The sequence below is a fragment of the Chlorocebus sabaeus genome, chromosome 5 (assembly GCF_047675955.1).
Source record: "Chlorocebus sabaeus isolate Y175 chromosome 5, mChlSab1.0.hap1, whole genome shotgun sequence".
Taxonomy (NCBI): domain Eukaryota; kingdom Metazoa; phylum Chordata; class Mammalia; order Primates; family Cercopithecidae; genus Chlorocebus; species Chlorocebus sabaeus.
In genome coordinates this window covers 28,059,625-28,071,812 of record NC_132908.1, presented here as the reverse complement: position 1 = coordinate 28,071,812, position 12,188 = coordinate 28,059,625, and the positions used below count along the sequence as shown (strand labels likewise).

The 12,188-nt window shown below is 54.5% G+C and overlaps 1 protein-coding gene across 5 annotated transcripts; it reads left to right on the top strand.

Annotated features, from left to right (window-relative positions):
- Window positions 1–183: 183 nt before the first annotated feature.
- ZNF668 (zinc finger protein 668) lies at window positions 184–12,188 on the top strand. Of its 5 annotated transcripts, none has more exons than XM_007990564.3 (3): window positions 184–285; window positions 8,536–9,204; window positions 10,756–12,188. In XM_007990564.3, the coding sequence occupies exons 2-3, from the start codon at window positions 8,558–8,560 to the stop codon at window positions 11,966–11,968; spliced, it is 1,860 nt and encodes a 619-aa protein (XP_007988755.2). In that variant the 5' UTR covers window positions 184–285; window positions 8,536–8,557; the 3' UTR covers window positions 11,969–12,188. The 5 variants fall into 5 exon arrangements, with proteins under 5 accessions (XP_007988755.2, XP_037845546.1, XP_007988741.3 ...); XM_037989618.2 differs by lacking the exon at window positions 184–285 and adding an exon at window positions 441–1,214; XM_007990550.3 differs by lacking the exon at window positions 184–285 and adding an exon at window positions 1,225–7,291.

Sequence of the window (12,188 nt, the reverse complement as noted above, 5' to 3'; positions counted from 1 at the left end):
ACACGAGGCCGGCGTATACTGTCAGCCTGCCCTGCGTCCCCTTGCCTCAGCACCCACAGAGACCTCTTGCAAGATGCTTCTCTGCCGCCATAGGCTGGAGGTTCCCCAGGAACTTTCCCTTCCTTCCTAGCTGAGGAAGGTCCCTCACTTCCGCTCGCCGGGCCACCGGTCCCGCCTCCCCGCCCCCCGCTGGGTCCTAGCGCCGGCCCCTCTTTGGCAGGATCCGGGCTCCGTCAGTGCGAGGAGCCGACGCCGACAGCACGGAGTCAGCCCAAGTCTCATCAGGTAGGAAACGCCGGCGGGAAGCCGCGAGGGCCCCGGGCAGACCCCACGCGGCCGCAATCCGAGCTGGCCTCAGTTTCCCTGCGGGCGCCGAGGGCGGGCTGGGTTGGTCCAGCGCGAGCAGCGCGGGCGGGGCGGGCGGTGAGCGGCCCTGGGCGCATTGCGGGCCCAGCAGGTCCTAGAACCCGCCGACTGTCTCCGCGGTTCTGGGCTGCGGACACCCAGGCTCGGCCCGCGCGGCTGCCGTTCCGGCTCGGTGCGGGCCCGGGGGTCCTAGAGCCCGCCATGTTGCGGGCTTTTGTCCGGGCCGCGCGGCCCGCGCTGCAAGGTCCCCGGCGCCGGCGGCCCCCTCCCCGGCCGAGGCCGGGCCACCACTCTCGCGGTCCTAGAGAACGCCATCTTGCAAGCCTTTGTCCCGCATTCGGCCCTCCGTCCATTCATTTGTTCATCCCCGCATCCTTCGTTCAGTCCTGGTTGCCACGTCCTCCGAGGCCACGTTTTCTGAGGCTCAAAACCACACAAGTCAACCCAGGGTCCTGCCCTCCAGGGACTGCCTGGCTGGCGGGGGCGCCGCGTACAGACGGTTGCGAGGAGCGAGGAGCTCCGGGTTTCTGCAACTCTCGGCTCCTCGGCGCGCTTCGTAGGCCCCACCGCCCTTCAAACTCCAACAAACTTCAGGGACCCCATTTTAGTGATGAGGAAACTGAGGCCCAGAGCGGCGTGGGGCCCTTACCTCTCTACTGCCATTAAGTATTCCTGAGGGCACTGGGGAAGGGGGTTCTTGAAGAATGTAAAGGGGCTTTCCGGTTGGAGAAGGCAGGCAAGGGCTCCCGAGCCCAGGAAACTGCATCTAGAGGCGGAGGGTTGAGAATTGTGGCTGGAGGTTCGGTCGCTGCCGGGAGGAGGACTCTGTCGCTGGAGCTGAGGCAAAAGTAGGTTGGGATCAGGTTGTGACCTGGCCGGGTTGGCGGCCTAGGAGATGATTAGCGCTCATTTCTGCAGGGTTCATCTGCTCACTAGATCACTCCTGGCCGTGAGGCCTGTGTGGTGACTGCTTGTTTAGAGATGGGAAGATTGAGGTGCCTCCTTTTTCTCCTCATCCCTGCCCCAGGGTCCTAGCCTAGGATTTTTGGAAATTGAATCTCTGCTTGCCTAGTGAGACAATAGAACTTCATCCGGTTCCTAAGCCAGTAGTGAGGCAAAGCAAGGCTTCATCGCCACGACAGGGAGCCCACTGTGGGATATTGGGGCAATAGTTGGGCCTTGTGGACTTGGAAAGGTGGAAGAATTCAGTTAATAAACAGTTATTGGTGGACATTCTCACAAACTCCTACTGTGCAGAAGGCAGAGGCTACAGACCTGGGTTCAAATTTCATCTGAGGTTGATTCCTTCCATTTGTTTTGGGTCACCACACAGGGTTTTGGATGTAGACGATGCAGATGATCGGTTTCCTAGCTCTTTGCCAGCCTGGATTCTGGTGCTGGAGATGGAGAATTAACAGGCAAATCATAAGATGTGTAATGCTAGCAAAGCAATAGTCAGGGCTCAGAGAGCAGGTGTCTGGGATTTGAACACTGGCTGGGGCGGTGACTAGTTAGCTTGTTTCTTTGTGGTGTCACTTCTCGTAAGAACACTAATCCTGTTGGACCAGGGTCATACCCTTATGACGTCATTCAACCTTAATTACTTCCATAAAGGCCTTATCTCCAAATACAGTCACAATGAGAGTTAGAATTCGAATATATGAACAGACAGGGAACACAAACATTCACTCATAACGAACTTCTAGGCAGCTGTGGAATTGGCTTGAGTAGTTGAGTATTATGCACAAAATGCTTAGAATGATACCTTGCCCATGGTAAGCTTGCAAGGAGTATTGTCCAGATGACACCATAAAGGAAATTAGAGAGGAGGGGGCTGGTCGCTGTGGCTCATGCCTGTAATCACAGCACTTTAGGAAGCCGAAGTGGAGGAGCACCTGAAGCCAGGAGTTCTCGAGACCAGTGTGGGCAGCATAGTGAGACCTCTATCTCTACATACAAAGAATTTTTAATAAATTAGCCAGGTGTGGTGCCTGTAGTCCTAGCTACTCAGGAGGATTGCTTGAGTGCAGGAGTTCCAGGCTGAAGTGAGCTATGATTGAGCCACTGCACTCCAGGGTGACAGAGTGAGACCTGATCTCTAAATAAAAATAAAGACCAGGCATGGTGTCTCACGCCTGTAATCCTAGCACTTTGGGAGGCCGAGGCGGGTGGATCACTTGAGGCCAGGAGTTCGAGACCAGCCTGGCCAACATGGTGAAACCCTGTCTCTACTAAAAATACACAAGTTTGCCAGGTGTGATGGCTTTCGCCTGTAATCCCAGCTACTCGGGTGGCTGAGGCTGGAGAATCACTTGAACCCAGGAGGTGGAGGTTGCAGTGAGCTGAGATCCAGCCACTGCACTCCAGCTTAGGCAACAAAGACTTTCTCTCAAAGAAAATAAATAAATTAAAATAAATAGGCGGGGCATGGTGGCTCAAACCTGTAATCCTATCTCTTTGGGAGGCCAAGGCGGGTGAATCACCTGGGGTCAGGAGTTCCAGACCAGCCTGGCCAACTGGCGAAACCCCATTTCTACTAAAAATACAAAAAATTAGCTGACCTTGGTGGCGGGCACCTGTAATCCCAAATACTTGGAAGACTGAGGCAGGAGAATTGCTTGAACCCAGGAGGCAGAGGTTGCAGTGAGCCGACATCGTGCCATTGCACTTCAGCCTGGGCAATAGAGTGAGACTCTGTCTCAAAAAATAATAATAATAAATAATAAAATAAATAAAAATAAGCCACGTACGGTGACTCATGCCTCTAATCCCAGCACTCTGGGAAGCCAAGGCCGTGGATCAGTGGAGGTCAGGAGTTCGAGACCAGCCTGGCCAACATGGTGAAACCCCATCTCTACTAAAAATACAAAAAATTAGCCGGGCATGGTGGTGGATGCCTGTAATTCCAGCTACTCGGGAGGCTGAGGCAGGAGAATCTTGTGAACCAGGGAGGCGGAGGTTGCAGTGAGCAGAGATCGTGCCATTGCACTCCAGCCTCGGCAACAAGAGCGAAACTCTGTCTCAAAAATAAATAAATAAATAAATAAAAATATCAATTTTTAAAAAGGAAAGAGGGCCGGGCACGGTTGCTCATGCCTGTAATCCCAGCACTTTGGGAGGCCAAGGTGGGTGGATCACTTGAGGTCAGGAGTTAAGACCAGCCTGGCCAACATGGTGAAATCCTGTCTCTACTAAAAATACAAAAATGAGCCAGATGTAGTGGCGGGTGCCTATAAATCCCAGCTACTCAGGAGGCTGAGGCAGGAGAATCGTTTGAACCCAGGAGGCAGAGGTCGCAGTGAGCAGATATTGCACCATTGCACTCAAGCCTGGGTGACAGAGTGAGACTCCATGTCAAAAAAAAAAAAAAAAAGGGCCGGGCGCGGTGGCTCACACCTGTAATCTCAGCACTCTGGGAGGCCAAGGTGGGCGGATCATGAGGTCAATCCATCGAGACCATCCTGGCCAACATGGTGAAACTCCATCTCTACTAAAAATACAAAAATTAGCCGGGTGTGGTGGCAGGCACCTGTAGTCCCAGCTACTTAGGAGGCTGAGGCAGGAGAATTGCTTATAGATAATCGTGAAATTCTGTCAAAAAAAAAAAAAAAAAGAGGAGTAGACAGAAGGCGATTATCAGGGTAAAGATAGCATTGGAAAGGTTGTGCTCCTTGGTTGGTTAAAAAAGGAAAAAATTAGAAATATTAAAAGGGGGGGAAAAGGAAAGGTGGTCAAGAAAGCTCTTTTTGAGGAGGTGACTGGGAGCTGAGATCCAAATAAAACCAAAAAGACAGCTACACAAAGATCCTGGGAGAAGAGTGGCTCAGACAGAGGGAACTGCTAGTGCCACGGCCCTGAGGTGGGAAGGAATTTAGCTCTTTGAGGAGAAGAAAGGGGGCCTCTGTGGGTAGAGCCCAGTGGGCCGGGGAGAGGAGTGGGAGGTGAGGTAGGCAGGGTTTTGTGTGTGTGTGTGTATTTTTAGTAGAGATGGGGTTTCGCCATTGTTGGCCAGGCTGGTCTCAAACTCCTGGTCTCAAGTGATCTGCCCGGGTAGGCAGGATTTAGATGGTTTGGGGCTATGCTGGCCATGGAAAAGATATTGGTCTTTTTCCTGGGAGCAGTGGGAAGTGTCATGATTCAACCTGGGGGAGAGAATGGAGACTGGTTGAGAGTCCTGCCCAGGAGCCTGGAGACTTGGGTTTGAGTCTGGCTCCTTGACCAGCTGTGTGCCCTTGTGTATGTTTTTTCCTTTGTGGGGGCAAGTGCTCCTCTCCTAAGAGCTTGTGGAGACCTAAGGATGTGTGTTTGGTTCTTAAGTATTGGTTGGGCCAGGCACGGTGGCTCACACCTATAATCCCAGCACTTTGGGAGGCTGAGGTGGGAGGATCACTTGAACCCAGGAGTTCTAGACCAGCCCAGGCAACATAGCAAGACTTCATCTCTACTAAAAATAAAATAAAAATTAGCCAGGCATGGTGGTGCATGCCTGTAGTCCCAGCTACTTGGGAAGCTGAAATGGGAGGATTGCTTGAGTCTGGGAAGTCAAGGCTGCAGTGAGCCATGATTGCACCACTGCACTCCTGAGCGACAGAGTGAGACCATGTTTCAAAACCAAACAAACAAACGAAAGTATTGGCTGGAATGATCCAGAGTGTATTTAAAATACAGATTCCTGAGGCCTACCTCAAGCTCTTTAAAAAAATATACACACACACACACACACACACACATTTTTTTAATGGTGGGATGTTAGACAGAAACCTAGGCTACCTGGCCTCTTTGTGTAGCTGGGCACATGCTGAGACTAACCTGGTACTCCCCTACCTTTTCCCCTGGGAAGTGCTGTGGCAGGAGGGATTTGCCCCTCCAGCTACCTGGTGTCTGACTCACAGATAGGGAGGCTGAGACCCAGAGCTGGCAAGAGGCAGTAGAAGGGCCAGAGCTCAGAACCACTGGGTCAAGCCCTCTGAGAGGGAGGCAGAGACATAAAAGGTGCCGGACAGGGTCTCAAGGCAGTTCTGCAAGGATGAGAGAAGACACAGGTATGACCTGAGCCCAGGGTTCTGGTCACTGCGGGGCTGGCCAAGGCAGCAGACAAGCCTAAGAGGCCCCAGACCACTGAGCAAGACCCCAGCAACTTAAGGCAAATTAAACACCTGGACTGAAGTCCCAGCTGCTTAGGTTACCCATTGAGGGACCATGGGCAAGTCACTTAATGCTTGGAACCTCAATTTATTCCTCTGTAAAGTAGGGACAAGAATCCCTATCTCAGGAAGCTATAAGACATTAAATTAAATAAACTAGCACACCCAGCAATGTGTCCGGCTCTGAGAAGACTCTCTGATAATTGAGGACAGTAATTATTCTTGACTCATTCATTCCTCACGCAACCCTGTCAGGTAAGTACTATCATTACCTCCATTTTTCAGATTAGAAAACTGAGGTTCTGAGACATGCAGTACATTACACAAGGTCACATCAGCTGAAAAGTGATGGAGGCAAAATTTGAAGCCAGACAGTTTGGCTTCAGGGACTGGGCACTTAACAAAATACTGAACCATTTCTCTGGACCTCGGTTCCCTTATCTGTGAAAATGGAATAATAGAACTTTTCTCATGGGGTTGCCATGAAGGGTAAGCGAGCTAATACACATAAGGAGTTTAGGATAGTGCCTGGTATTTGGCAAGTGCTCAGTAAATGTGCGCCATCTTTTTTATTTTTATTTATTTATTTATTTTGAGATAGGGTCTCACTCTGTTGCTAGGCTGGAGTGCAGTGGCACGATCTTGGCTTACTGCAGCCTCAATCTGCTTGGGCTCAAGCATTCCTCCTACCTTAGCCTTCTGAGTAGCTGGGAGTACAGGCATGCACCACCATGCCTGGCTAATTTTTGTATTTTTTGTAGAAATGGGATTTTGCTGTATCGCCCAGGCTGGTCTTGAACTCCTGGGCTCAAGGGATCCACCTGCCTTGTCTTGAACTCCTGGGCTCAAGCGATCCACCCGCCTTGGTCTCCCAAAGTGCTAGGATTACAGGTGTGAGCCACTGAACCTGGCCCGAGCTATCATTTTTATTAAGGAGGAACTTTATCTCCAGAAACCGTCTGGAAGAGAGGTAGTGAGTACCTCATCCAGAAATAGGGAGGGATCCTTTGGAAACTGTAGGAAGAATTCAAGTCATCAGGAAGGTTAGAATTCAATCCCTTTAACTCATCTTCAAGCCCCAGGATTGATTGATTGATTGATTGATTGATTCAGTGTCTTGCCCCATCTTCTAGGCTGGAGTGTAGTGGTGCAGTCTTGAACTCCTGGGCTCAAGCAGTCCTCCCACCCCAGCCTCTCAAGTAGGCAGGAATACAGGCGCATGCCACCACACCTGGCTAATTTTTATTTTTAGTAGAGATGGGGTCTCACCAGGTTGCCCAGACTAGAGTTCAGTGGTATGATCATAGTTCACTGCAGCCTCGAACTCCCGAGCTCAAGGGATCCTCCTGCCTCAGCCTCCCACGTAGCTGGGACTTCAGGCGCATGCCACCACACCTGGCTAAGCCCCAGGATTTAGCAGGAAAAGTGAAATAACCAAGTGAGAATGGAATGGAGTTTTGTGGGATTGGGGCCAAACCCAAAGGGGAGATGCTTGAGGAGCCTCCTGGTGGAAGTGGGGCTCCAGTGAAGGGCTTGTCAGATTTGGAACAAGCAGGAAGGACCTGGGGATTTGCATGGTATGGTGGAAGCCATGGAAAGTTCTTAAGCAGGGAACAGGAAACATCATCCAGTACTTCTGGGAGAACACCGGCTGCATGGGGTTGGGGAGGGAGGGCAGCGTGCAGGCCTGAGGCCTGGACTTCAGGCAGAAGAGTGCTGACTCTAAGGATGTGGCCCTTGCCATACCTCAGGGGCTCCTGTGTCCTCCCTGGGTCAACCAGGTAAGCTGTTTCTCCCACCTTTTCCTGGCATAAGGGGCCCTGAGTCTCTGTATTTCCCCTAGCACCCTCGTGGCTCAGCTCAGTTTCCTCCTCCTCCTCAACCCCAGTGTCATAACTTAGAAACCACCAACCCCTAAGGTGTCCAGATGAGGAAATAGGCCTATAAACAACACTCATTTCACTGAGGTCTCATAGTAATCCACCGGGCTGGAAGTAGAACGTAGGCCTCCTAGCCTCTGGGCACACCTGACTCCCTGCAGCCCCCACTCCTCAGACCCCTTCCCCCAGCAGCAGCTGCTGAGCACTCCTTAAGTGGATCTGCCCTAATCCTCTTCCCTTCATCCCCCAGGGAGGATGAGCTGGTGTTAAGACTAATACAGCCGTTAATCCTGTTTCCTCCTAGCCATGATCCCCAGGAGCAGCTGGGTGGAGGGCGTCTGGGTTCTGGACCAGAAAGTAGGGATCTCAGCTAGAGCTGGTATGCCAGGAGGTCACGTTAGATCAGATATATCAGTTATGACTCAGAAACAGGCTTCTAGCTGCTAGCAATGGCTCAGGCTGCCTTGAGAGTGATTCTCCATTACCAGAGTTGTGGGAACAGGCCAACAGGGATTCCAGAGCAGAGGGTGGACAGATTCCAGTCTGGGGCGGAGGCCCGTACAGCTGTGCAAGGGCAGAATTCTGTGTGAACAGTTGCTGTCTCTGAGGGGCTAACCATTCAGAGGAGGAAAGAAAACACAGACGCTGGGGACCTGTCACTTCCAGACAGTGCCAGCTACCAGATTTAGCCCATTGGCTCAGCCCTTTTCTGGTCCCAGGTCTGTCTTTTCTGGGTGCTTGGAGACCTTCGGGCCAGGCCCACGTCTGGGTACACTCTTCATCCTGATCCTTGCATAGTTCTTGGACACTGAGCTGAAGAAGGAAGATGGTGAGACAGATGGAACCTGGACCTCCGGGAATGCCACAGTGTTTGGAAAAGCCCGGAGGTTGAGGAGGGAAGTATAGGTGAATCTTTTGTGACCCCCAGCCTCCTTTCTTAGTGGCTCTGCGGTCACTTGGTCCAACTCCTTTCTTCAATGAGCAGTTCAGGGAGGAAACGAACACAGGGTGTCAGAGCCAGGAATGCTGGGCAGGAAGGATGTGGGGGTTTCGAGGTGAGAAATGCAGATGAGATAGGGTTCTCTCTGAGGCCTTGAAGAGTGGCGAAGGTATGTGGCTTTGGTCTAACTTTGCTTCTCTTGCAGGGAAACTCCATTCACCAAGGCCATGGAAGTGGAGGCTGCAGAGGCCCGGTCCCCAACCCCCGGCTACAAGCGCTCCGGCCGCCGCTACAAGTGCCTGTCCTGTACCAAGACATTTCCAAATGCGCCCAGGGCAGCGCGCCACGCTGCCACACATGGGCCAGCAGACTGCTCTGAGGAGTTGGCTGAGGTGAAGCCAAAGCCGGAGACAGAAGCTAAGGCAGAGGAAGCCAGTGGGGACAAGGTGGCAGGCTCGGCGGCTAAGCCTAGGCCCTATGCGTGTCCGCTGTGCCCCAAGGCCTACAAGACGGCACCCGAGCTGCGCAGCCACGGGCGCAGTCACACGGGGGAGAAGCCCTTTCCGTGCCCTGAGTGCGGCCGCCGCTTCATGCAGCCCGTGTGCCTGCGCGTGCACCTGGCCTCCCATGCTGGCGAACTGCCCTTCCGCTGTGCGCACTGCCCCAAGGCGTATGGCGCACTCTCTAAGCTCAAGATCCACCAGCGCGGCCACACGGGCGAGCGGCCCTATGCCTGCGCTGACTGCGGCAAGAGCTTTGCTGACCCTTCAGTGTTCCGCAAGCACCGGCGTACTCACGCTGGCCTGCGGCCCTACAGCTGTGAGCGTTGCGGCAAAGCCTACGCGGAGCTAAAGGACCTCCGCAACCATGAGCGGTGAGGATGCCTTCCGGGGCGGGGCGACAGCGTCGCTGCAGCCAATGGGGCCTGGGGTTGAATCTCAGGGTAAAGTGAGCCAATGGGAAGGTGGGTGGGGCAGATCCAAGGGGAGGGGCTAGGCATGTGGGAGAAATTGATGCCTGTGATTGGGCAGAGGTGGCGACCGCCTCGAGGTGGATCCCTGATAATGGGATTGGGTCAGACTGGCCTCCATTCCAGGCCAGCTGGAAAGGGTGGGGTTTGGAGTTGGGCGGTTCTGAGGGTCTTTGGTGGAGACCAGGAGCTGTAAAGGGCGGTTCTGAGGGTCTTTGGTGGAGACCAGGAGCTGTGAGTGGGGCTGGGTTTGTCTAGGTCTTTTTTTTTTTTTTTTCTCAGCCTCTACATTAATGACACGTTTATAGGCTGGGTACAATAGCTCACGCCTATAATTCCAATCCTTTGGGAGGAGGCAGGAGGATCGCTTCAGCCCAAGAGTTCAAGACCAGCCTGGGCAACATAGCAAGCCTTGTCTCTATAAAAATAAAAAAATTACCCAAGCATGGGGATGTATGTACACTTCTAGTCCCGGGTACTTGGGAGGCTAAGGTGGGAGGATGGCCTGAGCCCAGGAGGTCGAGGCTGCAGTGAGCCATGATCAGGCCACTGCATTCCAGCCTGGGGAACAGGGAAAAAAAAAAAAAGGCAGGGGACGCATATCTTGGTTTTTGGGGGGTTTTCTTTGTTTGTTTTTTGAGACGGAGTCTCGCTCTTGTTGCCCAGGCTGGAGTGCAATGGTGTGATCTTGGCCCACCGCAACGTCTGCCTCCCGGATTCAAGCGATTCTCCTGCCTCAGCCTCCCGAGTAGCTGGGATTACAGGCATGCGCCACCATGCCCGGCTAATTTTGTATTTTTAGTGAAGACGGGGTTTCTCCCTGTTGGTCAGGCTGGTCTTGAACTCTCGACCTCAGGTGATCCGCCTGTCTCGGCCTCCCACAGTGCTGGGATTACAGGTGTGAGCCACCGTGCCTGGCCATATCTTGGTCTTTTTTTTTTTTTTTTTTTTTTTTTTTTTTTGAGGCGGAGTCTTGCTCTGCCATCCAGGCTGGAATGCAGTAGCACGATCTTGGCTCACTGCAAGCTCCGCCTCCCGGGTTCACGCCATTCTCCTGCCTCAGCCTCCCGAGTAACTGGGACTACAGGCGCCCGCCACCACGCCCGACTAATTTTTTGTATTTTTAGTAGAGACTGGATTTCACCATGTTAGCCAGGATGGTCTCATCTCCTGACCTCGTGATCCACCGGCCTCGGCCTCCCAAAGTGCTGGAATTACAGGCATGAGCCACCGTGCCCGGCCCATATCTTGGTCTTTAATGTGCAGAGACGGGTCTTTGGAATAGACACCCAGCCAGCCTGAAGGCTTCTTTTTCTGGGGTGCAGCAATGTGGCTCTTAGGGGATTAAGCCTAGGCCCCCACCGGTGATTGGGGAACCCCTAAAGTACAGCCCAGACAGGCAGTGGGGTCAGGTTATGGGGTCTGTCGCCTTCATGCCGAGTCCTCCACTTGCAGGTCCCACACCGGCGAGCGCCCCTTCCTCTGCTCCGAGTGTGGGAAGAGCTTCTCCCGCTCATCCTCTCTCACGTGCCACCAGCGCATCCACGCGGCACAGAAGCCCTACCGCTGCCCGGCCTGCGGCAAGGGCTTCACGCAGCTCAGTTCCTACCAGAGCCATGAGCGCACACACTCGGGGGAGAAGCCCTTCCTGTGCCCGCGCTGCGGCCGCATGTTCTCCGACCCCTCGAGCTTCCGGCGCCACCAGCGCGCGCATGAGGGGGTGAAGCCGTACCACTGCGAGAAGTGCGGCAAGGACTTCCGGCAGCCGGCGGACCTGGCCATGCATCGGCGCGTGCACACGGGCGATCGGCCATTCAAGTGCCTGCAGTGTGACAAGACGTTCGTGGCGTCCTGGGACCTCAAGCGGCACGCGCTGGTGCACTCTGGCCAGCGGCCCTTCCGCTGCGAGGAGTGCGGGCGAGCCTTTGCCGAGCGTGCCAGCCTCACGAAGCACAGCCGGGTGCACTCGGGGGAGCGCCCCTTCCACTGTAATGCATGCGGAAAGTCCTTTGTGGTGTCATCGAGCCTGAGGAAGCACGAGCGGACCCATCGAAGCAGTGAGGCCGCGGGGGCACCCCCTGCACAGGAGCTGGTGGTGGGGTTGGCGCTGCCTGTGGGCGTGGCAGGCGAGGGCTCAGCCACCCCGGCAGCAGGGGCGGGGCTAGGGGACCCTCCAGCAGGGCTGCTAGGGCTGCCCCCGGAGTCAGGTGGTGTGATGGCCACACAGTGGCAGGTGGTGGGCATGACGGTGGAGCATGTGGAATGCCAAGATGCCGGCATCCGGGAGGCTCCTGGTCCCCTGGAAGGGGCAGGCGAGGTGGGGGGTGAGGAGGCTGATGAGAAGCCCCCCCAGTTTGTGTGCCGAGAGTGCAAGGAGACCTTCTCCACAATGACACTGCTGCGTCGGCACGAGCGCTCACACCCGGAGCTCCGGCCCTTCCCCTGCACCCAGTGTGGCAAGAGCTTCTCTGACCGGGCTGGGCTGCGGAAACACAGCCGCACTCACAGCTCAGTGCGCCCCTACACCTGCCCCCATTGTCCCAAGGCCTTCTTGAGTGCCAGCGACCTGCGCAAGCACGAACGTACCCACCCTGTGCCCATGGGGACCCCCACACCCCTGGAGCCCCTGGCAGCTTTGCTAGGAATACCTGAAGAGGGGCCGGCCTGAAACCCATGACCCCCAGCACCACACTCCGGGAGCCCAGCCCCCATTGGGGGCTTCCTGTACCTCCTTTTGCCTGGCTCTGCTCTTTAGACTCCAGATCCCTACCCCTCAGCAACTAGCTAACCTGTCGCCCAGCTAAGAGAGCTGGGACAATGGAGGCTGGCAGCAGCTGAGACATGACTGTCTAGGAGTAACACTTATTAAAGCTTTCATTTTGGCACCA

Excerpts from the sequence above, each read along its gene's own strand:
- ZNF668 (XM_007990550.3), top strand. The coding sequence starts at position 6,960 with ATGGAGTTTTGTGGGATTGGGGCCAAACCCAAAGGGGAGATGCTTGAG. Across the intron at positions 7,292-8,535 it reads GTCCTCCCTGGGTCAACCAG|GGAAACTCCATTCACCAAGG; the intron begins GTAAGCTGTTTC and ends CTTCTCTTGCAG. Across the intron at positions 9,205-10,755 it reads GACCTCCGCAACCATGAGCG|GTCCCACACCGGCGAGCGCC; the intron begins GTGAGGATGCCT and ends CTCCACTTGCAG.